Source organism: Microtus oregoni, unplaced genomic scaffold (assembly GCF_018167655.1).
Source record: "Microtus oregoni isolate MIOR12 unplaced genomic scaffold, Mior012 000021F_ref0000039, whole genome shotgun sequence".
Taxonomy (NCBI): Eukaryota; Metazoa; Chordata; class Mammalia; order Rodentia; family Cricetidae; genus Microtus; species Microtus oregoni.
The window spans coordinates 5266093-5293488 of record NW_024543080.1 but is presented as its reverse complement, the minus strand read 5'-3'; the positions used below and the strand labels follow the sequence as shown (position 1 = coordinate 5293488).

General features: G+C 46.5%; 1 protein-coding gene across 5 annotated transcripts in view; it reads left to right on the top strand.

The window, feature by feature from the left end:
• The window catches only part of Shroom3 (shroom family member 3), a 151130-nt gene that overhangs the window by 25389 nt on the left and 98345 nt on the right, over positions 1-27396 (top strand). For 2 of the 5 annotated variants that reach the window (XM_041671145.1, XM_041671143.1), the window contains exon 1: positions 23728-23802. The exons of the other annotated variants lie outside the window; for them this stretch is intronic. In XM_041671145.1, coding sequence (XP_041527079.1) covers positions 23729-23802 — 74 coding nt within the window. In that variant the 5' untranslated portion in view covers position 23728. Of the gene's footprint in view, positions 1-23727; positions 23803-27396 lie in introns of those variants that run through there. 5 annotated transcript variants of the gene reach the window in all.

Sequence of the window (27396 nt, the reverse complement as noted above, 5' to 3'; positions counted from 1 at the left end):
TACACCCATGTTCACTGTCAAATTAATCACAATTTACAAAGATAGCGGCAACCCGCGTCTCCATCCAAGGATGTGAGGAAAGACACATGCAGGGAGAACACATGTGTGCCATCACTCAGCCCTAAAACATTAGTTCAGGCAAGTCTGCCTGGGGGAGTCCCTCCCCTCCCCTGGGTGTTTCAGGAGCCCACACCCGTGCTCTTGGGTGTGCTTCAGGATTTTTTGAGCTCCTCTTTTTCTCCTAATCCTGGTGCTTGTCCACATTAAAATAGCTTTAATAAAATCCCCAAAATGAACAACTAAATTCAGACACATATATAATATAAGGACATTGTTGTGCTCAGAAGTATTTCACTCAAATAACCCAACCATATACACATACATGCACAAGTCTTAAATATTGTATGACTCCATTTATATAATATTCCCAGAGTAGTCAGATTGCTATGGACAGGAAGAATGGTAATTAATCCAGAAACAGAGGGATGGGGATTTATTTTACAGGTATCAATTTTAAATATGTATAGTTTGTATTTGTTTTTGTTTTTATTTTATATGTGTTTTGCCTGTATACACTTGTATGTATCACATGTGTCTCTCATGCCCATGGAAGTCAGAAGAGGGCATCAGACTCCCTGGAACTGAAGTTAGGGGTGGTTGTGAGCCACCATGTGGGTGCTGGGGATTGAAGCCAGGCTTCTGGAAGAACAAGAAGTGCCCTTAGCTGCTAAGCCATCTCTTCAGCCCCACATTAATTTTTAGTGTGGCAAGATAAAGAGTTCTGTGAGTTTATAGGGCAAAGGGTATATATAGGGATGCTGGTACACACACATGCACACCCACATGCGTGTGCACACCTACACATATACACACACACATGACGGGGCTGTGGCTCAGTTGGTGGAATGCTTGTCTAGCCTATGAGAGTTTAACTCCCAGCACTAACTACATTGTCTGGCACGGCAGCACATGTTTCCATCCCTGCACTAAGGAGTACGAAGATCATTTCACGAGCATCCTTGAACCCAGAAAGACTGGCTCCATTCAAGGTTATGTGAATGCAAAACAAAGCAAAGCAAAGCAAAACAAAAATAGAACAAGTTGGTAATGGTGCTTGCCTTTAATTACAGCACCCAGGAGGCAGAGACAGGTGGATGCCTATGAGTTAAAGGCCAGCCTGGTCTACAGAGCAAGTTCTAGGACAGCCAAGACTATTACACAGAGAAACCCTGTCTCAAAACAAAAGAAAAGAAAAGAAAAGAAAGGAAGGAAGGAAGGAAGAAAGAAAGAAAGAGAGGAAGACAATGTATTGTGTATATTTTTGCCACCATCTTTTGCCACCAAGCATTGGCCTAACCACCTGAGTTCTGGCCATGACTTTGGGCTCTGACGTTTCTGTCTATTGTCCCTTAGAGAGGCTGACTTGGTAATAGCAGTTACTATTACAGGTGGTCCATAAACACAAAAGCAGTTTCAGCGTAGATTCAGGTATGCCCCCAACTTTTGGAAGCTCACAGGTTGTATTTAGGGTCCCTCCCTGAGTGCTATGGCAGATGGAGCCATCGAGAGTTCCTCTCTGCTGACAGTGCTGCTTAGGAAACTTGTGTCTGTCATTTCCCTGTGGCTGATGGGAGTGCACAGCCATCTTACCTCCGCCATGGGAAGCCACACAAGCATGCTTCTAGGTTCTTCATCCCCTACAGTCCCTATAGGACGACAGTTCTCACCCTGTGGGTTATCACCCCTTTGGGGGTCGAACAACCCTTTCACGGGGATTGCCTAAGATCATGAGCAAACACATTACATTACGATTCATAACAGTAGCACACTTACGAAGTAGCAACGAAAATCATTTTATGGTTGGGGATCACCAAACCTTGAGGAATCGTTCGATAGGGTCGCAGCCTTAGGAAGGTTCTCAACGCTGCCCTAGGATATCCCCAGAATCTGTCTTTGACTGAGTCTTGGGCACTCGGTTTTCTTTTTTTTTTTTTAATTTATTTAATTTTATTATGTTCGTTGGTGTGAAGGTGTCAGATCTCGTGGAACTGCGTTTTTCAGACAGTTGTGAGCTGCCATGTGGGTGCTGGGAGTCGAACCCGGATCCTCTGGAAGAGCAGTCAGTGCTCCCAACCGCTGAGCCATCTCTCCAGCCCCTCGGTTTTCTTTTTAAATAGAAGTGACAAGACAACTGTAAAAGCATTTACTTTCAGTTGGGATTGAATAGATGCTGAGAACAGAGAAGTCTTCCATCTACCGCCCCAGTGCTTAGTAAAGAAGACAGTCTAGACTTATCCAGCACTGGTACCATTATAGAGCCAGCCTGAACTGCAGAGAAGCCCTCCGAGGAGTTACTGTCATAGTCCGTGCTCCTAGCTGGAGCTTGGCCTTCAGGACCTCTGCAGACTTGTCCCAGGCAGACAGTCCCTGCTACATGGTAACCATTCTGCCTTCTCCTCATTTAGCTTTTGATGAGCAAAAGGTGAAGGGGCTTTGATGAATTCACCAGGCACGGAGGGAGAAAGCAAGCTGGCTGCACTGGCTGTTTTCCCTTCAACTCACCAGCCACTGGCCATCTTCTGTCAGACCAAAGCCAGCAGCAGGCGAGAGGATAAACTGTGCTGCTGCAGCCCAGGAGAAGCAGCAGGGGCCCACACTTCTGAGTGGTGACCTGTCACAAGGAGCTCAACACTGGCATTTGATGGGGCGGTTTTATTTGTTTAGCAAAGCCACAGGTGTTCGATTTGGGGAGATTTGGGATTTCCCAAAAGGTGGTGATAGACTCAGAATGTGGATTTTAGTAATTTTTAACACATTTTTTTTCTCACTTGAAGGTAAAGATACTGGGACACCAAAGCCAGCAATGACAAAACACAAACAACCAAGCATTCTCCTCCCAAATCCACAAAACAAACAGCAAACCGAAACAGGAATAGAGGGAGAGCATTTTACACGTGCATATGAAGTTGAGGGCTAAGCCTTTTTCCCACAACTGTAGGGCACCCGCAGTTGTTGGCTCCCGCTGCTTTTGGGTATTCTCCTGCCACACGGGTCACTCTCCTGGTGATTCTTGGTTTGGGGTGGCGAGATGCACCTGGGCAATCCATTTGTTGCCTCCCGTGTTTTGCGCAGCTTTACCTAATTGCGCTCCCAGCCTCCCCACAGATGGCTCTGGGCTTGCTCCGCCCCAAGGCCCATCTCAACACTATCTCCAGAGGTCCAGAGTCAAAGCTAGGTCAGGGGGTCTCCGTGCAGGGCTTCACAAATAAACAAGGGAGCGAGTGTGGGGACAAAGATGCTGGCAGCTGCTGAAGTGGGCTGCCGGCTCTATCCAAGTTCATAGCCTTTGTCCCAGTGATAAACTGTCAAGCAGCTTTAGCAGCACAATCTTTTGTTCTCCGGCGTGGGTGAGAGTTGAGGAAGGAATTTACTTAAAGAATTGGAGATGCTTTTTCTCCCTGTTTAAAAAAAAAAGGTAGTAAAGTACAAGCAACTTAAATTGACCATTTTAAAGTTTGTAACTCAGTGGCATTAAGTACGCTCAGATTGTGCAGCCAACCACTGTTTACCATTATTATTGAAAATCTATTTGTTTTTATTGAATGTTTGTGTGTATCACATGTGCAGAGTCCAGACTGTGGGTGCTGGGGACTGAACCTGTGCCCTCTGCAAGACCAAGTGCTCTTAACCGCTGAGCCCTCCCTCCAGTCTCTACCTGCAAACCTCAATGAGTTTTATCATAACCACTTCTTGCCTCTGTTTTCACATTCCAGTTGACTTTATGTGCATGGGTACCCTACCCGCCCCCCTACACCCACTTTTAAGTCTCTGCTCCTGATGCCATTATTTAACTGAGGTGTAGGAAAGATTCCCCCTGCCTCCCTGACCCCACACCCCGCCTCCTCCCTCCCTCCCCGTCTGCCTCTCCCCTCCCCACTGCGTGATGAATTGGTCTTAGTGGAATTTAAACAATCTTCAATCTTGATGTTTTGGTTTTTTCTCATCAGGAATACTATTCTCTCTCTCTCTCTCTCTCTCTCTCTTTCTCTCTCTCTCTCTCTGTGTCTGTCTCTGTCTCTGAAAAGGGTGGCAGAGGTGAAGGAGCAGAAAGGAGGCAACCTTTTTTGGGAATCAGTTTCACAAAGGAGAGGAAATGATGGTAACATGAGGTCATTCCTGGAGCTTTGTCTGGTGCGTTATCACAGCGGGCGTGCTGCTCTGAACCGACGCCCAGATTTCTGCCTGTAAATTCTCTGCTCTTCCTTCCGATAAGTCTTTTGGTGTACTTGTTCTCTCTCTCTCTCTCTCTCTCTCTCTCTCTCCCTCCCTCCCTCCCTCTCTTTTTCTCACCCCTATCTACTTTCCTCCCTGCCCTCTCTGAGAAACTTCTGAATCTATGTTTTGGAATTTTTTTCTTTTCCTTTTAGATATGGCAGTATCAAGTAATATTCCACCAGAGGCCAAAGAGCCAATATTGCTCTACCTGCAGCTGCTGGCTTGCCTGCCTCCTAAGGCAGGGCATCCTAGTTCACCCTCGTAAGACGCCCAGCTCGCACTATATTAGGTGCAAAGCCAGCTGTGAGCAGTAGCGGTACCCACAATACAGAAGTCCTTAAAACCTGGCCATGGCATCTGGAGACTCCAGGCTGCTTGGTTCCGATTACTTTGACATCTTTAATTGCTAGTGCACCCCAGGAGTTCGTTCCCCGAGATGCTAAGCTCCCCTCGGGGCACCTTAGGGTTAAAAGTGTTTTATTCCTGCTGGACTTTTAGTAGTCTTGATGTTTTATACCAGTTACCACTGTTAAAGCTTCTGTGTTTGGAATTGTGTATGATATAATGTGGAAGAGCTCCATCACTGTAACAGACATGGGCGGTCATCAGCCTCTAAAGAGCAGACGCTTTATTTCGGCTCAGTTTTTGAGGCTGTTGCTCATGACGGGTTGGCCTCATTGCTCTACAGGGGCCTGTGAGTGTACAGTTAAGCAAACTGTTCCACTTAGACCAAGTCTACCAAAAAGACCAAGAGGAGAGGACCAGGGTTCCATTCTCCCCCTTAAGGGCATGTTCTCAATTGATTCTATCTCTTAAAGGAAATATCAACTCCTAGAGCTCTGTGCTGGGCTACGAGCTTTGTGTGGGGAGGGTCGGGGCTTCACATCCAGATGGACAAATAATGACATTTCAGGTAAGCTTTAGTTACCTATTGTAAGTCCCTGAATGCTAGGCTTCCTGTGCCTCTTTATTTCCCAGGGAAAGACAAGTGTGCTATCCGCCCATCCTCCAGCCCTACAACCCAGGACAATCAGACACAATAGGGAGTCAAGTCAAAGCAGGAACTCAGTTTATTACTGTGAGCTCCACTTATAAAGGGTAAGAGACTTCCTGTGATGTAAAGGTGGTACCTCCAGCCAGTGAGAGGTGGCCAAACCCTCCCCCCAGCTGGAGGGGCGTCTACCTAGGTTTTGTTGTCTCATCCTCACTCAAACTCGAGCCAGGCTTTTCTCTGTCCTACAGGCCTCGAGGTACAGGTCCTGAGGTAATTTGGACCCAACGCCCAAAAATTCGGCTAATGTAGAGATTAATCCGCATAACATCAGTCACCCCAGCGCCTTGGAAGAGGCTGGCTACCAAGTCAGTGACCTTCTAGACTATATATAAAAAAGGACGTGAGAAAAGAAACGACACACCCAGAAAGTGAGAAAACCAGGAAGAGAAGGGAGGATTCCCAGCAGGAGTTGGAGGGTGCCCAACCTTTCCCATCAAATATCCCCAGTTCCCTGTCAGCACTGTGCCCCATGTGAGAGGCTCTTCTGTGATGATCTCAGATGTATCTGCACCCAGCCCCTCGTTTGTGACTGCTCGGACTTAAGGAGTCAGTATACTCCTCACCCAGATGACTGGAATTGTTAGGGAATTGAACTTAGGGGTCCTCAGCTCTCCATTGTAAGTAGACACGGAGCCTACTCATTGCCAAGAGACTGGTTCTTTTATACAGTCAAGGACGGAGATCAGGCACACAGTTCTCAGAACACATTTCCCATGACCTGTTCCTGCTGTGGCAGAGTTGACACAACCAAAAGGAACCAGTGGTAAGGTTAGATTGAAAGATTTCATTTTTTCCTCAGCGTCTCCTTGGCTTGGATAAAAACGTCTCCCAGATGGAACTGAGAACACATCAGAGTGAGTTGGCATAAAAGATTAAAAAAAAAAAAGTAGGACTTTGAAGGAAGTCATCCTTCAAACCTGTCTTTGTCTTTAAGGGAAGGAAAGGCCATTCCTGGGTTCACGTAAGGACATAGCCTGGAGGGGACGGAGGGGACTAGCCATTTCCCTTGTTAGGACATGTGTTTCCTTTTGTTTCTAGTTGTAGGGAGATACATGTACTACAAGTATTTTAAAGATTTATTTATTTTATGCATATGAGTTCTCTATCTGCATATATGCCTTCATGTCAGAAAAGGACATCGGATCCCACTCTTAAATGGCTGTGAGCCACCATGTGGTTTCTGGGACTTGAACTCAGGACCTCTGGAAAAGCAGCCAGTGTTCTTAACTGCCAGGCCATTATTCTCTATCACCACCCCCTCCCCTTTTTAAAAACAAGAGTTTTGCTGTGTAGCTGTGACTGGCCTTGGAATTGTCCTACACCCAGGCTGGCCTTGAACCTGCAGAGATGCGCCTGCCTCAGCCTCCTGAGTTCTGGGATAAAGGTGTGTTCACCACCACTACCACTGGCTCGCCGCCGCCACCGCCACCGCCACCACCACCACTTTTTTCTGGATGCTTTCACCACATTGCCCATCTAGATTCCTGGGCTCAAGTCCCTTTCCTTGGTCCTTATTGTAAGTGCTGCCTCCCACCAAAGGCACAGTTGAAGGCTCTGGACCTTGGCTGTCAAGTCTCACTGTGCTATCCGTCACCTCTAATTTTGACTGAAGGTGCCTGCGGGGAGCACTGAGAAGTTTCAGTTGTGATGTGACATGAAGCTAGCGATTTCTGCCAGCGGATGCTGCGTGGCGTGTTCACAGACCTTCAGACTTGGGGCTTCTCCATTTGTCAGGCTGTTTACAGATCCTGCTTGAAGTTGGAAATAAATCATCCGGCTGCTTAGCAGCTGTTTCACAACAGACTTCCCGAAGTGATTGAGTGTGCGCCCATCCTGGAGCCCAGCGAGGAAGCCGGCAGGAGTTGCCATGGTGTCTACCCTCCTGCTCTGGGCCGCCTGTTAATGGCGACTTGTGGGAGAAGGCCCTATCTGTTCTTGGGGCAGTGACTGCATCAGTTGAATGGCCTCACTCTATAAAGCACAGAGGTGTTTCACATTTGTATGCTGGGGGCTTTGGGGTTTTACTGAGGCGACGTGATCAAAGGGCAGTCTGTTTGGTCAGTAGTGTATAAAATGTTGAGAGGGAGCTGAGGGTCTTTAAGCCCGGGAGTTCCTGTCCTAATATTTGATATTAGCAGTGGCCCTTTTACGCTCAGCCCTCCTGTGAGGCTTTCCCACCAACATAGATGACCTCTTTCATAGTCTCTGTGTAATTAACAACTAATAATTTTGTTTTGTTTTGTTTTTGTTTTTCGAGGCAAGGTTTCTCTGAAGCTTTGGAGCCTATCCTGGAACTAGCTCTTCTAGACCAGGCTGGCCTCGAACTCACAGAGATCCTCCTGCTTCTGCCTCCAGAGAGATGGGATTAAAGGCGTGCGCCACCACTGCCCGGCTAACAACTAATAATTTTTAAAATCATTTGTCTTTTTAAATTTTCTGTGCATGAGCATTTGGCTTGCATGTATGTATGTGGACCACACGCATGCTTGAGGATCACAGAGGTCAGAAGAGGTCACTGGATCCCCTAGAACTGTAGCTACCAACAGTGGGAACTGCCCTATAAGTACTCAGACTCAAACCTGGGTCCACTGGAATAGCAGCAAGTGTTTCTAATCACTGCACCTTCTCTCCAGCCCAACCACTAGGAACTTTAACATTGGAATGATGCTAGTGTCTGTTGTCTGAATTCTTTTTTTTGGTCAGGTTATACAATAATATTGCTTGTGAGTTGTTTCTTCTTCTAGAACGGAAAGAATTGAGTCCCGGGTCAAGTATTGCGTTCAGTAATCATCTTTTTAGCCTTTGTTTAGTGGCCATCCTTTCTTAAACAAGAGTTGTTTTTTAAAGAACTGTCCTTGTTTCAACAGGCACTGGAAACACTCCCTAATTTAACTTTCTGATCTATGTGTCTTTTGTTTTTTTTTTTTTTTTTTTTTTTTGACATGAAAGGGACCATTAGGGCCTTGCAAATGCCAAGCTCTCACCACTGAGCTATCCTTCATTCTCCCTCACCACTTTTATAGTTTGAGACTGGCCTTGAGTGTGCCTTCCTCTTCCCTCAGCCTCCCCTCCAGGACTCTGGGCCTTCCCCTCCATGACCTCCATGGCCTCTGTGACCTCATGACCCACTCTCTGTGTGTGCTTGAAAGATGATTTACTTTGTTGAGTTTCCTAGCCCTGACAGGGTGCTACATGTCTGTGTCACTGGGCTTGGACCCGGACCATGTGGCCTCTGCGTCAGCATGCCTGGTCTCTGAGTACACACTTCCCACGAGGAGGGCGGGCGAGTCCCTTGACCAGATCTCATCACGTCAGATGAAAGTTGTAAACACACATGTGCCTATTCATAAAATCTTCAGAATTAACCAAATAATCCCATGATCATCTGCTTAATTTTCAAAGAAGTGTAAGGACAAGTCGCAGGCCTGAGCAGAGTTGCCGGGAGCTTGGTGGAAACATGGGGATTCCAGTGTTGTAAAATGCGGGGTAGGGTTAGTGAATATAGCAAGAGACAGCACGGTCATTTGGGAAAGGTGCTGGAAACATGAATGAGGATGAGACGGAGAAGACAGGGTAGTCACAGTGGGCTTTAGAGAACAAAAAGGGGGCTGAAGGTGTGGCTCAGAAACAGTATTTGCATGGCATGGTCCCCAGCACCTAAACCAACCAGCCAACCAAACCAAAGCCAAACCACAGCAAACACAGGAAAAAGTCCTTGATCGCAAGTGATCTGAGGGATTTCTGATTCCCCGGTGGCTTGTGGAATTGTGTGGTAACCTGGAACTCTTGTTTGGGGATTGGGTTCTGATGGTGAAGGCATCCACTGGGGCGGGACCCAGAGCTGAGCCGGGAAAGCATTTTATTTTCTAGGCCTCTTTGTGCGTGTGTCATTGTCAGGCATGGCCGTGTGGAATGAACTCATCCGTTATGATGATCGTTCGTTCGCCAGACTGTGTTTCATGTGTGCGCTCCCACACCTCCCTGGAGCCAAATCTTTTACTTGAATGTCAACAAAATGGCAGCTCTCAGCAAGGGAACATTCTTGATTCCCGAGACAGGGAAGGAAGCCAGGCACTTGTGCGTTTGTTTTCAGATGAACCAGTTCTTGGGTTTAAATATTTAACCACTCACCATAGTCGTCTGCTTACCAGAGTTTCTGTTTGGTTTTCCATTAATTCCATTTCTCATGGGCAGATAAAAAAAAAAAATGTTCTTACTTTTCAGAGCCCTTTTAAAGCAAAAGCTTGCTGTCTTTGAGGAAATGTGGTTGGAAGGAGAAGGAAAGAGAGAACTGGAAGGCGTGTTTTTTTCATTGGTTGGGGAACGTGAACCCACCAGTAAGGAACATTGATAGGTAATAACATTGGCTAGGCGGTAATATTCGTGGTTGCCATGAGATTCTCATTGTCCCCTTTCGGTCCTGGTGGTGATGCTTAAAAAAAAAATCGTCTGCTCAAAGAACCTACATCAAGTTTGTGGTTTCAAGAGTCCCAAGAAGGGCCATTAGCTACTGGTGAGGACTGGGGTGTGGGTGGAGGGGGTGGAGGGTGGGGCGGTGATCTTATCTCTTTAAGCAAAACAACTCCCTACAGTTCTGCCACCTGGAGTCAGCTGGGTTTCAGAAAGTCCATTTCTCTGTGGCGTTTGCGCTCAGAAAGAAGTACCAAGAATGCATTAGGCAGAAGATTTTACCTTTTAGCTCCTCTCTGTTCGCTCCCCGGGTGATGTATTTGTTTATTTTAGGGCAGAGAGTCCATATAGCACCTAGTTTGACTTGATTTATGATACTTAGGCTTGAGATTGATGTTTTTGGTTTCTTTTTTTTGAATGTTTTAATTTCTTCTTGTTTCCACCCACATACCAAAGATCTTAGGCTGTGTCAAGTCCACGAACAGTAAGAAAGAAACCCTCTGAAGATTGGTGATGTGAACTAGCCATTCAGTGTGCCTACCTCCTTTAAGAGTGTCTGATGGTACTTGGATCACAAATGACTCTAAAGTCAAAGAATCCAGAGTCAAACAGAACACGTTACCCTAGGGAACCAGCCAGCCTGCCAGGACTCAGTACAGTTTGCAAAACTACTTCCTGATTTCTCAGCTGAGCCGGGAAAATCCAAGGAAGGCACTTAGGTTTGGATTCCGAATCCTAAACGGACCAGACAGTCAGAACCGCTGCCTGAACAGGGGCCTGGCTCTCGGAGGAGTTCGAAACAATGTTTTATGTTTTCCTTACTCAATTTCACATATTCATTGCGCCTAAGAAGGTGATACTTTAGAAGTTATTATTGATTGAAAATGCCCAAAGGAACCCCTCCCTCACTGACGTAATTGTGACAAGGGGCTTTTCTCCTCCATCATTTTCTTTCTAAAGCATTGTATAAAGAAAAGTTAAGGTAAAATTCCCAGGAAAACTCTCATCTTTGCTTTTAACTCTGGATATGTTGATTTTTTTTAAATGAATGTGCCTGCATCCTAAATGTAATTAATTTCTAACCATTTTTTAAAAAATTAAATATTTTTAAAAGATAGTTTTAAAATGACGTTTTAAGATTTTTTTTAAATAGAGAGAAATCGATATTTTAGAATTTAGCCATCGGCATTTTATAGCTAAAATCAACTGTAAAAGAGTTAGTAACCAGGACTTAAAACACATGAATAAAATGCTCCTAAACCTCCACATTTCCCCCTTTATCTCCGTTAAGATGCCAGCATGAGAAATGAGCATGGGCAGCCCTGCCTTGGGTCCGCATTCTAGTCCCCTGCGCCTCTGTCCTCTCCTAGGGGCCACTCGGCTGTGATCAGTGCCTTGCGCTGGCTGACGGAGGTTTTCTTTTGGAATCAGGGCCTGGCCTTGGTCTTGTGGCTTTGATATCGGAGCACTGTTGTCTGCGAAAGACAGTACATTATAGCTCCCGGTGCTCGCGCTGCTCTGGGCTCCTCATTCTTGGAAGGTTTCTGTGTTTCCTGGGAGACAGAGCATGTGCAGTGCTGGCTCGGGCCTCAGTGACTTCAGAAGGCCCTCGGGCCTGTTTTGTTGTTCAGGTTTCTAAGAGTGGGTGAGGGGCATGAGAATTCCCAGCAGGGCAGTTACCACTCAATGTCAAAACCAGTACCATGTGACTCTCCTCTTCACACACACACACACACACAGAGCCCGGTTTTTGTGCCACTTTTAAAATCTGGCTATGCTTCACACTCCAAACAGAAATGATGATGATGAGTATGAGCCATGTGTCCCCCTCTGAACATCTGTCTGAACATCTGTGAAGTACGTGTCTATATCACACAGTCCAGAGCTGCCTCACATCCCCCTGTAATAATTTAGTAATTTACGATTCAATAGTAGAGGACCCTGGGAAGATTGCTCAAGTAAAAGCCAGATGAGACTTGGCATGTTTGCAGAAAACAAAAATTTCTATTACATTTATGAATTTTTGTGTGTTGGAGGGTGAGCGTGTTCCACGGTACACATGTTGTGTTGGGGGTGCACATGAGCCACGGTACACGTGTTGTGTTGGGGGTGCACATGAGCCACGGTACACGTGTTGTGTTGGGGGTGCACATGAGCCACGGTACACGTGTTGTGTTGGGGGTGCACATGAGCCACGGTCCACGTGTTGTGTTGGGGTGCACATGAGCCACGGTCCACGTATGGGTTAGGGGACAACATGCAGCACTCATTTCTCTTCTCCATCATGTGGGTCCTGAGGCTCAAACTCGGGGTTTCAGTCTTGGTAGCCAGTGCTCACTTGCTGAGCCATCTTGCCAGCCCTGCAGAATACTTTTGATGTGATCAGGAATACATTCTTACAGTTTTCTGAATTAAAGGAATAATAGCATATGATTTCTAATTTTTGCCCTTGTGACCTACTATTTTTTAGATAACCTCCATAGGATGACATTATTACTGGAGTTTTAAAGATTTCAGCTAGAAACTTGGGTAGCCTGGAATTGTGTAAGGAGACCAGAATCACCGTGTATCAGTCTTCTAATTTATACAGTTCCTGTATCAAAGGAGTTAGTTAACCACTCATAGTTCTGCATTCCCAAGAGGCTAGCACAGTATCTAAACCATAGTCACAATGGCAGTGTGGTCCCATCATCAGCTTCACAGTTCCCAGGTCAATTCTAATAGGTCACGTTAAACATGCTCTACAATTTCCTGATGCGAAACTACTGGCATTAGATTTTCATTTGGCATTATTTGCTTCAGTTCTTTCTTTCTTTTTCTTATTTATTTTTTTATTTTTACTTAAACCTAAATAACTAGCTACTTGGTTTTATATAGCTATACCAAAATGAAACAAAAGGGAACCTGCTTGTATGTGTAGGAGGAATGTGGGGGCTGGTATATAAGATAAACCATTTTAACATTGGCGTACAATCTTTCCTCTTTCCATCCTTCCTTCCCTCCATCCCTCTCTCCCTCCCTCCTTCTCTTCTCCTTCCCTCCTTCCCTCTATCCCTCCCTCCCTCCTTGTCTTCTCCTTCCCTCCTTCCCTCCATCCCTCTGTTTTCGCTCTTACATTGCTCAGAGCCTTCTAACTGCTTTGTATCTCATCAAGATGTAGTTGAGACTATGGCCAGGGTAAGTCCTGTACTTGAGGAAACTGAGTGTCCCTCCCCATGTGTTCATGTAACCGAAATGTGCACCCTTCTGCTCAAGGCGGGCAATGGTCTCATGCGTCAAGTTCCTCTTCCCAGAGGTTCTCTAAACTTCCCCCACTTCCCTTTCAGGCTCTAACTTGTGAACTAAGGTTATGTTCATATTTATTTATTTAGACAGGGTCTCTTGGTATCCTAGGTTGATCCTCCTGCCTCTACCTACCAAGTGCTGGGATTGCAGATGTGTGCCACCACAGCAGGTTTTAGGTTGTGCTAAAAACTTAACCCAGGGGCTTGTCTATCAGCTGAGTCAGGTCCCAGCCATGCCTATGTCCATTTTGTTTACACTGAAGCCTTTAGATCTAGCACAGTGCTTGTCATACAACAAGTAAATTGTTTTGAGACAGGGGTGTCTTATGTAGCACTTAGCTAACCGAGAACGCTCTGTAATAAAGGCCATGAACCATGGCAGTCCTCCTGCTAGGCTTTCCTAGTGCGGGGATTATAGGCACACACCGTCATGCCCAGCTGGAAATAAATTTTTGCTGAAGACTATCTTGAATCTGCTTGTGACTCAGCTTGCTTCACAGGCAGAGAGACTTCTTAACCTTGGAAATCACCTGGAAAAGGCATGCATGGGAGAGGGCAGGATGTGTTCTAGGGTGATTCATAACTCAGCAGGAATCGGTTCTTTGTGAAGTAAAGGTATGAATGTCGTTATAGATATTTTCAAACCTAATGCCAAAGAGCTGTGTTCTTATGTGAATAGAGGAAGCCGTTTCGTCCATCAAGGCCAACATCAGGCACCATGCAATGCTAGGAAGTCCAAAGAAAGGAAAATTGATCTCATTGCATGCCAGGAATGGTGGGAGGATTATCCGTCTCTAAGTGAAAATTGCGTTAAATTTTGGTCATTTTTAATGACATTAAGGAAGAGTTGAATCTGTCTGATGTTCATCTCCAGTAGTGAAATGAGACACAGTAGTTTCAAAAAGGGTCCACTCCAAGATCACCACTGAAAAGTAACTTCAAACTGATCCACCGAGTCAGTGGTTCTCAGCTTGGGAGTCGCAACCCCTTTGGGAGTCGAATATCAGATATCCTGCATATCAAATATTTACATCATGATTCATAACAATAGCAAAATTATAGTTATAATGTAGCAACAAAAATAATTTTATGGTTGGGGTTACCACAACATGAGGAACTATCTTAAAGGGTCGCAGCATTAGGAAGGCTGAGAAGCACTGTTCTAAGGGCTCCTTCTGAAGGAGGCATGCCTGTTATCTAGCAGGATACTGCTCACGGGTCATCTCCAAATTAAGAATAAGAAAAATTTCATGCCGAAGAATGGTGGTGCACACCTTTAATTCCAGCACTTGGGAGGCAGAGGCAGGTGGAGCTCCGTGAGTTCAAGGCCACCCTGATCTAGGGAGTTCCAGGATGCCAGGGCTACACAGAGAAGCCCTGCTTGGAAAGAAAACAACAACAACAACAAAAGAGAAAAAGCTCAGGTGAGATTTTTCAGCTAAGAAAGTACTAGAGTAAAGACACAATTCTAATTTGGCACAGGTAGAATTACCGAATGAAGTCAGTCACCATGTGTTCAATCCCTACCCGTCTTTCCTCTCACCTCTGGTCAGATCACAGATGATCTTTCTCTCTTCTTGGGGGGGAGAAAATTTAGCTGTCACGAGTGATCTTGAGGGGCTGGAGAGATGGCTCAGAGGATAAGAGCTTTGCCTGCTCTTCCAAAGGTCTTGAGTTCAATTCCCAGCAACCACATGGTGGCTCACAACCATCTGTAATGGGGTCTGGTGCCCTCTTCTGGCCTGCAGGTATACACACAGATGGAATATTGTATACTAAATAAATAAATAAATAAATAAAGTGACCTTGACCAAGATCATCTAATGAGTTGTAGATACAGAGTTTGTTCCTAACTTATATTCTTCCTTCAAGGTAAAAGTTTCATTGTTCCTCGGTCATCTAGTGCTTGCACTATCTCTAACATTTTAGGATGTCATCCTTTGCAGTTCTGTGACACACAGTGACTGATGGGCCATCACCCACAGCACTGCCCTGGCACTCTTGGCAATGCAACCCCAGAAAATATTTGTATAACCGTAGGATTTTTAAGGACATATTTTTTTATTATATGTGAATGACTATTTTGCCTGTGCTTATGTGTATCTACTTTGTATTTGCCTGGTGCCATGGAGGCCTTGAAATTACAGATGGTTGGGAGTTGCCATATGGATGCTGGGATCTAAACCTAGGTCCTCTGCAAGAGCAGCAAGTGCTTAACCACTTAACCACCCATAACCACTGAGCCACCCCTCCAGGCCCAGACTGTTGGATTTTAACTCAGCTGTTGCAAGTCTTTCCAAACAGCCCAAAAGTTTAAGAACTGCCAACACGATGACCTGAGATTTTGTTTCCGTAATTCCATAACTCTGTGTATGGGCCATAGCTGGCCACCCCTTACTCTTTGCAAATGTTAGGGTCAAACTCTGTAGGGAACAGATTTTCTCTAAAAACTCTCCTTAGACTTTCTACCAACTTCCAGGTAGTTCTTAGAAGTGGATCCGGGAGTCTCGGGAAGTGGGTAATGGCCTCCTGGGGGCAGGGGTGGTGGTGAGTCTAGGATCCATGTGTAGCTGAAGAAACAGTCCAAGAAGACCCTTAAGCAGGCCCTTTAGGGCTGTAGGTCACAGCCCAAGAGCCATTTCTTTGGGGACTTAGCTCTGCTGACTTAGCTCTAAAGTCCTAGAAACTGAACATCCCAAACTTATAGACAGACTAGTAGGTAGCGCCTGAGTGGAGAGTCTATCCAGCACTGCCTTCTCTGTTGGTGTTCTGGGCTCTGGGGAGACGGACAAGGATTTCAGAAGAATGGTGCAAACTCTGGAGACTCAACCACCCCAGTTTCTCCCTGACTCCAGCACTTTCTCAGCTATTGGTGGATTAGTTGGATTAGCTGTTGAGTTCCAATGGGTCATTATGTATAATTTGCAAATGGCTATTACACTTACAGGTAATTAATCCTTTAACTGATCCTGGTAGAATAGCCACTGTGTGGTAGCCACGGGGAATGGAGTGGTATAAGATAAGGCAGGTGTTTGTTTTCATGCGACTTAGCCTCTTAGAAGCAAATAAACAAAAGAAAACAACTTCAGTTAGACCTAAGAAAGAGAGAGATTGCGCAAGATGTTTTAGTGGTAGGGTAGAGGAGAAGGACAGTGTCTGAACAGAAGCCTTAACAGCAAAAGGAGCCAACCACGTGGAGATGTGGGCGTTAGTGACCGCAGAAGGTCAAGGGAGCTGTGATGTGGGGGCTGAAGAAAGCTGAAGGCTAAAGCTATCAGGAAGTGTTTGTCCATGGACTTCTAAGTGTCACACGTGGCCCTCAAAGGGTTTTAAACAAACAAATGATACTTATACTATCCATTCTGTTTCAGGGAAATGACCTGAGCTCTCACTGTGGGAAACAGACCGTAGGAGGCTCAGGGTGGAAGCAGGGAGGGAAATAAGTTTGGAAGCCAACACACTAATTTAGGGAGGCTTGTTTGCTTGCCCTGGGCAGTGGAGATGGCCGAAGGGATGAGATTTGGGCTGATAAAATCAGCTGATAATTGGTGAGCAGATGTGTTGAATACAGGGATTTGGGGAAAGAGGAATGGGGACACTGGGCTTTATCTGAACATTCTGGCTGGTAATGGAACCTGGAGTCAAGATAGGGAAAACTGGAGAGGGGTGTGTGAGAGGAAGAAAGAGAGGGGTGGGGAGTGTTAGTTTAGTGAGGAGTGGAGAGTTCCTAGTTAGGCATAATCTGTTTGCTATGCCAATCAGGTGATTGTGTAGGTGGCTGTGTTTGAGAATACAGCAGCAGAGATAAAGTGAGGTGAACAGGAGAGTCCCCCACGTGTAAGTAGCATTTAAGGTCTGCAGATAATCATCTGTGGGGAAAGCATGAGTAAGGACTAGAGAAGACTAGAAGAGCAACCCTGGGCTCCACAGCCTGGAGACAGGTGGACTCAGCCAAGGTAAACAAAGCAGTGAGCTGGAGAAAGGGGGGACCCCCGGGGACAAGAAGGGCTGGGGGTGCACAGGGGAGGGCTGTAGCATTTTGGGATCTTCCCAAGAAGAAGACCTCATCATCCACGCCAGTGCGGGTGAGGAGGGCTGAAGTGAACACTAATCGTTGACCTTGGCAAGGTGCTGGTGATTGGGACGGGCGCGTAAAGAGCCAGAGGTGCTGCCAACACAGGCCAGTGCAGGCCGTCTTCAGGCTCTCTTCAGCTCGGCGTTGATAAGAGGGCAGCCTATAGCAGCAGTGCTCGAGAAAGACTTAGTCATGGGCTTTTAAGTGGTCAGTTCAGACTGCTGCACCTTAGTTATGGGACTTCCAGGTCCTTGCACTCACCTTGAGGGTTAGCCTTGAGCAACCCTAAACATTCCTTCACACTGGTTTCTAGGGCTTGTTCCCTGCAGCTCCACCCTCAAAGTAGAACAAGGGGCAATAAAGTAACTCATATTCTAGAGCTCTTGGGATTTCCTCCTTCAGTGTTCCTTTTCCCTTCTGTGGGAATCGTAGGTCTCTTCTTGATAAGGCGATCCCTCTGGAATTTAAATTTTGTGACGCGCCTTGTGGTGAACTTAGGGGTAGAGTCTCTATATTGAGCATAAAAATTAATGTTTTCTCTTTCTTTTCTAATCCAAATGTCACATGCCAAGCTTGACTTTAAATTTTTAAGATTTATTTTGTTTATTTTGTGTGTGTGATATGTGTTTGAGCAACCGCAGTGGTGCCAGAGTGTACCAGAGTGTGTGTATAACTTGAGTACGTTCTCTCCTGCCACTTGGTGGGATTCGGGTATTGAATTCAGGTCGTCAGACTGGTACATAAACACCTCTCCCCATAAACCATCTCTCTCACTGACCCTCACGTGCCAAGTTTGAATGACAGTGTTGGGATTAGAACGCAGACATTCTGGGAGCTCCGGGCCCTGGTATCAGTCTGTTCATTTTTTTAGCCACAAGAAAGCAGAAACAGGGATCCAGAAAGGAAAAACCAAGCAACATTTGATCAAGTCAGCCCTGATTCAAAGCTTTAGAAAATTCTGTGCCAGGCAGTGGTGGCACACGCCCTTAGTCCCAGCATTTGGGAGGTAGAGGCAGGAGGATCTCTGTGAGTTCAAGGCCAGCCTGGTCTACAGAGTGAGTTCCAAGACAGCCAGGACTACACAGAGAAACCCTGTCTGGGGGAATAAAAGAAAAGAGAGAAAAATTTGATTCTGCAAACTCAGTATTGAGTTAAAAACAAATAAACCAAAAACCCGTATGCCAACAGAAATTGCTCGGGCTGAATGCTAGCCCTGTAGGTCACTCGGTGTTCTCTGTGTTACCCACTCTCTACCTGCTAATGAACTGCCCTGCAAAATCAAGATGAAAATTTCCTGTACACATAGTTTATATGCACTTGCTCTCCAAAAAGCTTTCTGGTGTTTTTTTTTCCTACTTGACAGTCATGAAATCCAGTGATTGATTGGATGCCTTTACGTCTGTCTCCTGCGCTGGGTGGGGCCAAGGTGAGAACACAGAGCATCTCCCAGGGAAAAATGAAGCCTGTCAGAGGGAACCTCAACAAGGAGGTTAGAAAGGCTCAGTCATTCATGCTTGGGAAGTGCCCCAGACGGCAATTGTTGTTGTTCTAATCTGAAAATGACAACATAGATCCCAGCCAAGGACATGCAGCATTTTACTGTGGGTGATGCAGCTTTAATTGGTACATAGAGGCATGCCTGTGGACTTAGTCCTCAGTGCATGGGCCAATCAGGTCACGTTCAGCATTTCTCAATGGTTAGTTGCATCTTATAATTAAGTAACAGCGATCATTTCCTGGCAGCTAATGACCAGCTAGAGGAGTGAGAAGCCTCATTAAGTTTATAATTTATCAAATTCTACATTCTCCATCTGCAGTGTTGCAAAAAGAGAAAGCACCCTGGAATTCCTAATAGTCAGGGACAATCTCCAAACAGACTTCGTGTAGGTGAGTGGTAACTTCTTCAAAGGGTAACTTCATTTTCTAATTAAGGAAGAATAATTATGTATTACATGGCAGGAAGAGGGGGACTTTTCTATGGCGTGGAGTTGGGGGATTGTGGGAAAACGAGACAGGCACATGCGGCTGGGGAAAGGCTGGCTTGGAAGTTGGTGAGCTCTTCCCTTTTATAATAATACTGTCTTCCCTGAGGGTGGCCTCGGGCATCCCCTAATTCTAGCTGTAGCAGGTATGTGTGTAGCCTGCAGAGATCTCGGGCTCATTATTCCAAATGCTGAAAATACACCCGGGGCAAGGGAAGTACACAAGCAAAAGTCCCAGCCATTCTTACAGAGCTGGTATATTCTAATCTTAAAGTTTCTGCCTTTAAACTACCCTGGAAGATTGTGTTTCTGTAGGGTTGGAGAGGCCAAGCGAGATAGAGCCCGAAGAAGGCAAACCCCCACCTCCACCCTCTCCCCACCACCACCATCTTGACTATGCCGCCTCTGTCTTTTCACGGGTGTGGCCATTCTGTGATAGCATCAGCTTCTGCTAATCCTAGGATCTCTATGGATCTGGTACCTGGCCGTAGTTGGGGGATTGAGACCTGCTCTTAGAGAAGGCGGAGCCTTTTCTCCTGGTGAGCCTACCGCTTTTGTTTTCATTTGCGGAACCAGGCAGGAGCTGTTCACAGAAAAACAAGATAACTGATCTCTGCTGAAACTGTTGACCCCTAGAGCGTGGTCCGGACCCAGATCTATCACTGACTCTGGAAGTCTGGAATGTGGAGCCCTTCTGCAGTCCTTCTGCCTGAAGGGGAGGACTCAAAGAACTCCAGAGAAAAAGAAACCTGTGTTTGCCTCTGGGGCCTGCCTGGAGGCCTCCAAAGATCTCCCCCTCTATATTCCCATTATTTCCTTAAATAAACTTAGGTGTTCAAAGACCATCCCTACCTTCTCCACCACAGGAACAAAACAGACAGCAGAACTCCAGAACCCAGGTGTTTGCTCTGTGCTCTCAGCTCAACCCTGAGCTTCTGGCAGGAGTCTCCCCTTATCTTCAGTTGGAACCTATAGACATTTGCCTTGGTGCAGCTTGAGAAAGTCGCCCTTCTGGTGTCCCAGCAGATTCTCTTGAGATAATAGACTCTCTCCACTAAGATTTGGGAGCACCATCTCCTATGCTACCGAATCCAGTCCCGTGAGACGGCTCCTCAAAACCCACTTTCCCATCTTAACACTGTCCTGAGCACAGCGTGTAGTTGGTCTCTGCTTTCCCGGAAGTTGTTTTCTTCCGTGGGGATTCTAACACTTCAGGATGTCCCATATTGCCTGTTTGGAACATCCTGTGATGTGTATTTGAAGGAACCCAAACTTAAAACTTTTATCAGACTTCACAACACAGATATATTACAGGTTTAATGATCACCCCAACAAGTGGGACTCCAAGAGGAAAAAAAAAACTACTTTAATAGCCAAATAACGTTCAGTATGGTCACTGCTACATAAGGTATAGCTAAGGACTTCACTCTTCAGCCCTGAAATGAATTCTTTTTTAAATCTATCTTCCTAAAGTATTTGACGTTACTTATTTAAGAATGACGACCTTTGAATTCACTCTTAGTTTAGAGAGAATTCTATAATATATACTTCCTTTTAAGTGTGTGTGTGTGTGTGTGTGTGTGTGTGTGTGTGTGTGTGTGCGCGCGCACACATGGAAAGACCAGAGGTTGACTTTGGGAATCTTCTTCAAAGGTTCTGCACTTAGTGAGGTAGAGTGCCTCGCTGAGCCCAGAGCTCATGGATTGGGCTAGTCTAGCTAGCCAGCCTGCCCAGAGACCCCATCTCTGCTCCTCTGGAGGGCTGGGATTTCAGGTGGGCTACCACACACTCCTGGCTTTTTATGTGAGCTCTTTCTTTTACAGTTGTTATTATTTTCACAAAGGTTTACCAGTTTTTATTTTATGTGTGTGAATGTTTGCCTGGCTCGAGGCGTGTGTATTATGTGCATGCCTAGTGCCTGTGGCGGCCAGAAGAGCACCAGGTCCCATGGAACTGAAGTTATAGACAATTATGAGCTGCCACGTGGGTCATGGGAACCAAACCCGGGTCTTCTGCAAAAGCAACTAGTATTCTTAACCTGTGAGCTATATCTTAACTCCTTATTGTCCTCCCTCCTCCCCTGAATAATGATAAGCAAAACCTTTGTGGGTTTTCTTTCTAAAGATTCTTTTTTGTTCATGCATGTGTGTGTTTATACCATGTGTGTGTGCAGTACTGCAGATGGCCATAAGAGGGCGTTGGCTTCCCTGAAGCTGAAGTTACAGTCAATTTTAAGGTGCAGGATGTGGGTTCTGTGGATTGTAAGCTGTAAGGCATGGGTGCTGTGAACCAAGCCCCCTCCTCCACTACAATTAGTTAACAAAATTTTTTAATTAAAATATTTTTAATGTTCTGAATATCAAACACAGAGCTTCATGTATGCAAGGCAGGTACTCTACCACTGAGCCACATTCCTCACCTCCTTTACAATTTTTGAGAAGGATAATGCTTGGTATCCCTAGAATCTGGATGGAATCTCCGTATCTAGTTCCACTAGGCAGTGACAGAGTTGCTAAAGGAGAAACAAACCACCGATTTAGAGAACTCTACAGTTGGGGATGGCCCTCAGCTGGTAGAATGCTTGCCTGACACCATGCATCCCTGGGTCTCACCCCCAGCACCACACACAGGGAGCATCGTGACACATGCCTGTCATCCCAGCACTTGGCAGGTGGGAGCAGGAGTTCAAGGTCTGTAGCGTGAATTCTGATTGGTCTTAGTAACAAAAACCTGGAGTCAGATAGGAGGAGGTGAAAGCTGAAAGATCAGAGAAGCAGAGCAGCCAGCTACTGGTTCTTATCTCTAAGAAATCCTCAGACCAAATGGGTATCCTGTCTCCACACATCCTCAGACTGAATGCTGTCTCTATAAAACCTTAGACTGAATCCTGAGCTCCTGTGTCCTCCTGCCTTATATTCCTCTCTCCACCCAGCCATATCACTCCTTTCTCCACCTCCCTAGTGCTGGGATTAAAGCTGTGAGCCACTACCTCCCAGCTCTGTTTCTCCTTTATTCTGTGTTAACCTCTTGTAGTCCAGGGTGGCTTTGAACTCACAGAGCTCCAGCTGTTTCTGTCTCCTGAGTGCCAGGATTAAAGGTGTGAGCCACTACCTCCCAGCTCTGTTTCTCCTTTATTTTGGATCAACCTCACAAAGCCCAAGGTGGCCTTGAACTCACTGTTTCTGTCTCCTGAGTGCCGGGATTAAAGCTGTGTCCACCACTACCTGGCCTCTGTGGCAGACTAGTGTGGCCAGCTCCACACTCTGATCTTCAGGCAAACTTTGTTACAGCTCAAACAAAATATCACCACAAGGTCACCCTTTGCCACTTACTGAGTTTGAGGCCCAACTTCTGGGGGGAGGGGAATTAATCTACAGAGAATAAAAAATTGTTTATGCTTTGAGGAAGAAACCAAGCTTTGGCAGTTTTGGGAATATCGTCAGTCCAAATGGTTCAGCAGACTGTACTTGGGAACACCCTGCCACTAAGCCTGGGAGAGCTCCCTGAAAGGGAGGATGTGAGAGTCTGGACTCAGAGCCTCCTCCCAGGTCATGAGGTCAGGTCTGGCAGCATTTAATAAATCTCCGCAATGAGTGGCATCTGGATGGCTCAGGGGAAGTAGGCACCACCACCCAACCCTTGTTGGAATTGGGGCTAAGGTGCAGCTGCTGGCCACCTCTGAGGATGCCTGCTGGAGGAGGTTAGCTTGGGCTCCGCCTGTTACCAGAGATGGCACAGGAAGCCTCGGGTCTCTGCTTCCTGTGCTTCTCAACATTTAAAGTGACACCAAATATATAAAAATGTTCAGAAATAAATTGTTTGATACTATATGTTTATATTTGCAGAAGATGTTAAGTGGGGCCCAGTGGAGTGGCTGCGGGGTAGGGGTGGGGGCCAGGGATAAAAACCGTTTACCGTGTGAGCATGCGGATCTGAGTTCAATCCCTGTATCTCACAGTGGAAGAAGAGAATTTAGTCCTGAAAGTTGTCCTCTGACCTCCACATGTGTGACTATGGCACAAACATCACACCAAACACACAGCAGCAGCAGCAGTAGCAACAACAACAATAATCATGATGAGGTTTTAAGATGTTTAAAAGACATTTGGGGAGAAAGAGAACTTACCCGCATTCATTTGGAAAGCAGAATCCTGAAGCCGTGAGATCATGGCACAGGGCTGGGGAGCAAATCCCAGAAACAATCTTAAGGGCTCCCTACTGTGGCTGGCACTTCCCCCACCCCACATCACAGGCAGCTGGCTGTATTTACAGAGGAACTGTCGAAAGAACCCCCAAAAGTCTACTGGTAGCCCTTTACCGAGTACCTGACCCAACCCTTGTACAACTCACTTCTCTGCAGGAAACGGGCCTTGGTGTCTAGAGTAGCCCACTAGAAAGCGACTCTCTGAGGCAGGCTTTTTGGGGTAGGGGGGGTTCTAGCCTGTCTGCCTTTTCCTCCCATCCCAGCCAGCCAGCTCTATTGCTGCAAATTGGCGATGAGGCAAGGTGGCTGGGAGGTGCACCTCCCGGGGGAGTTGTGTTGTTTTTATAACCGGTGCCAGCTCTGAGCGCAGAGTGAGTAAGCACCTCTTCCTCTTTTCCTCTGGCTGTTCTTCCACACCAAGCCTGCCGCCACAAGGATCCAGACATGGTGGGGAGCAAGGGCTGCCTGGCTCTCGTGCTTCCCAGGTTTGGGACCCAAAACTCAAGAAGGCACCAGAAGTAAGTGAGGGCTTTGTGGGCTCAGTTTCCTGTTTAGCCACTGAGGGCTCTGAGGTAAGAGGCAGCATTCACCCCCTTGCTTCCTCTGTGGGTCAAATGGAAGGGCTGGCTTGGCACAGAGTCTGAAACTGAATGTACCTTCTGGTCACCTTGGGCTAATGTTAGGTAGGTGTGATGGTCTTTTCTCTGAAGGAATGTTATTTCTGGAGGTTTCTGATTTTAAGGAAACAATGTGTGCTTGTTCATTCTTGTGTTTGAAAACCACCAATAATAGATCCTGACTATTTGCTTTAGGAATTGATGTCACTCTTTCCCATTCTGGTTATGACAACCATGTTTGCTTTGGGTTTTAGCCACTCTTCTTGTGTTATGCTGCTGATGTCTTTATCAGCTGGCCAATTAAGGGGAGTTTTCTTCTAGAGAGAGTCCCACAGTTCATGCTCAAGGAATGTGTGTTACATACTCGATAGGGGGAAAGTCATTCACTGGCGCTTTGGTGTGTGTGTGTGTGTGTGTGTGTGTGTGTGTGTGTGTGTGTAGTTTCTCATGGCTATAATCTGCAAAGATTGTGCATCTCAAAGCATGAGGATCCGTTTCTTGGTTTGTAATAGAATTCTTTTCAGACTTGTAGCTTAGCTGAAGCAGCTCAGAGAGACGCTTCCAGAAACCCTCCCTCGGAAGTGCTCCTACCAGGTGATCCGCACTCACCTGCTGCTTTTGTCGGACTGGCCGCCAGCTCCATTCTAAATAGAATTTGTGCTTGAGGAGACTAGTCATGCTCATTACCCAGACCTCTAGAAAGAATGTGCCAAAACCACAGAAGCAGAGAAGCCCGAAATTATGAGGTTGGTGCAAAGGCCATTAGAAGAAAAAGATCAAAATTTCTCCTCATAGAACTGCATTATTCTTGGATACGCCGTTCTCTGCCTGTGAGCTCCCCAGCCCTGGCTCCATGTCTGAGCCAGTTGGCACCATTGCCGTTCGATAGAGAGAGAGCAGGTGATGAGACTGGTCTCAAAGTTGCCCCAAAGTCAGTGACTGGCTGAAACTAGAACCAATGCCCTAGACTTTGACCAACCTATTCTTGCCTAAGAAAATGCAACATAAAGGGAACAAGCCAGAAGCCAACTCACAACTGCCCAGTGTCGCTCCAATTAGCATTCAGAGGCCTGGAGAAATTAAAAAGTGGGTTAAACTAGAGGGCTCCATGCTTATCGCTCCGTGGGTAATAGGGAAGAAGGAAAAGGATTTTGGGAGTTCACATCCAGCAATGAAGGAATATGTTGGAATATTCTCATCGAGGCCATAATGCCTCCTTCATCTATGGCATATAGCGTGTCAGATATATAGCGTTTCCTGTATGGAAGAAGATTGTCAGCGAGAGCTAAAGCTTGAATTTCAGTCCCTGTTGGAATAATTACGTATCTTCCATGAACTAGGTCCTGTGACGTTCATCTTCATTCCGTGCTGCGTGGTGAACGGGCAGAATGGACGGGCTTAGGTTCTGACGAGTGCTATTGTCCATGAGATTTTATCTTAAAGATGCTCTCCCTGCTCTTCCTCCCTCGGGGCAGCCTGGATCACCCAGCAGACGCCTGTCTTGCTCCTCCCAGGACCACCCACTCACAGGAAGGAGAATTTCCTTAATGATGGCAAGCGAACACAGATGGACCTGTGTGCCCACGGGGAGGAAGCCTTTATGCACTTTTACCCAGATCGCATCAGAGAAAACCTGTCAGGAAGGAGGCACGCCCTCGCCAGCTCATGCGAGAGACATTTGCCTGTCCTAGGCTTATCCAAGCAGGCCAGCGGCAGGTGTATAATTTCTGGGCCAGTCAGTCAGAGAGAACCTGCCTTCATGCACTCCGTTGCTTTAGCGCGCTCCATCCTGTCTCTTGGGCTTGCCTCCGAAGATCCCAGCATCATCTCAGGCAGCCAGAATCTAGGAAAGGCATGGAAGACACCATTATTTATTGACTGTTCTCAGTGTGCTGGCCTCCAACCAAACGCAGAATTAGATTACTGTACCTGACCAGTTGGTTCACATTTTAAACAAATAGGCAGCTAGAAGTGAGTTAGGTGGAAAGGAAGGGTGGAAAAATACACTCCAGGGAGAGGCCGGCGCTGGGGAGGGAAAACCGGTCAGAGCCGGTCACTTTGAAAGCCTAAGTGGGACAGGATCTTAACACATTTCAGATCCAGTTCTGTGTATTTGGTCGAGAGGACAGATGAGTTCAGCCCCGCGTGCTGTCAGTGCTGGTCCATTTCTGTCATTGTTCCCATCTCTGGGCCACCAGGCACTCTGTGCAGCTCTAACAGCACGTGGCCAACTGTGGCCTGGCAGTCATTCTTATTCCTCTTCCTCATTTAGTATGTTCCTCCCCCCACACACACACACTTTTTATCTTTTATACAAGGTTTTACTATAAAGCCCTGACTGGCCTAGAACTTGCCATGTAGACCGGCTTGGCTTTAAATGTGATCCTTCTGCCTCTGCTTCTCAGCTGCTGAGGTTGGGCATGAACCCCACACCTGGCTTACTTGGTGCCACTTTTTCCCCTTCTTTTGTGGTGCTAGGGGTCAAACCCAGGGCCTTAATTCGATAAACAAGAACTGTCCCTCTGAGCTGTGTCCCCAGCTGTTTCCTGTCATTATTAGTACTAGTACTGCGGGAGAAGCCTTATATATGCTAGGCAAGCACTCTACCCCTGAGTTGAGCCTCAGCTTGAACTTTGCCTGTTTCTCTCTAAGTTTCCAAAGCCTTACCAATGAATGCTTGTGGAATGTGTATGTGTTGTATGTATTAATGTGTGTGTGCAATGTGTATGCATGTGGGTATGTATGTATGTATGTGTGTATGCGTGTATGTGTGTATGTATGTATGTGTGTGTATGTATGTATGATGTATGTAACCCCATGGAGCAAGTGTGATGATTGTGACCGAGCATCAAATGGGAACCAGTCCTAAGCTATGAGATGCTGTAGGAGCTCAGAGTAGACACACTGTGGATGGGAGTGGTCAGACAGCCTTCCTGATTACAGTGTTCCGAGAGGATGGATTAGGAGTGGACTAGCCAGGGGTTGGAGACGGCACTACAGAGTTGGGGACGCACTCATGGAGCTCGGAGAACAGGGAGTGGACCACGTGGCTAGAGCAGACTCCACATACTCATCATGTGTAGGAAGTGTGGCCCGCGTGCGAGTAGACAGAGATGTTTGGGGTGTAGACTTTTGGCAGAAGGAAACCATTGAAGCTGTTTCAATCCAGCCACAAAGAGATAAAAGGAAAGTTCAAAAGAAGTGAGAGCAGCAGTGCCAGGAAGATGGGCTGGAGCATGCTGTGCCCGAGCCCACAGCCTGGCAGGAATGTGCAGCAACATCCTGCATGCCCACCGCCTGGTGCAGCTCCAGACTCAGTGAGAGACTCTGGGAGCCTGGGGAGGTGGCGGTAGAGGTATGGTTTGTATCTAGGGTCTTCTCTCCCAATGAGCACAGCTAAGCATTTACTCAGGCTTCATTACGTGGCAGCCAGTGTCCTAAGCATTTTCTCGAGTCGCCTTCACGCCTTTGAAGCTCTCCCATTACTCCCATTTG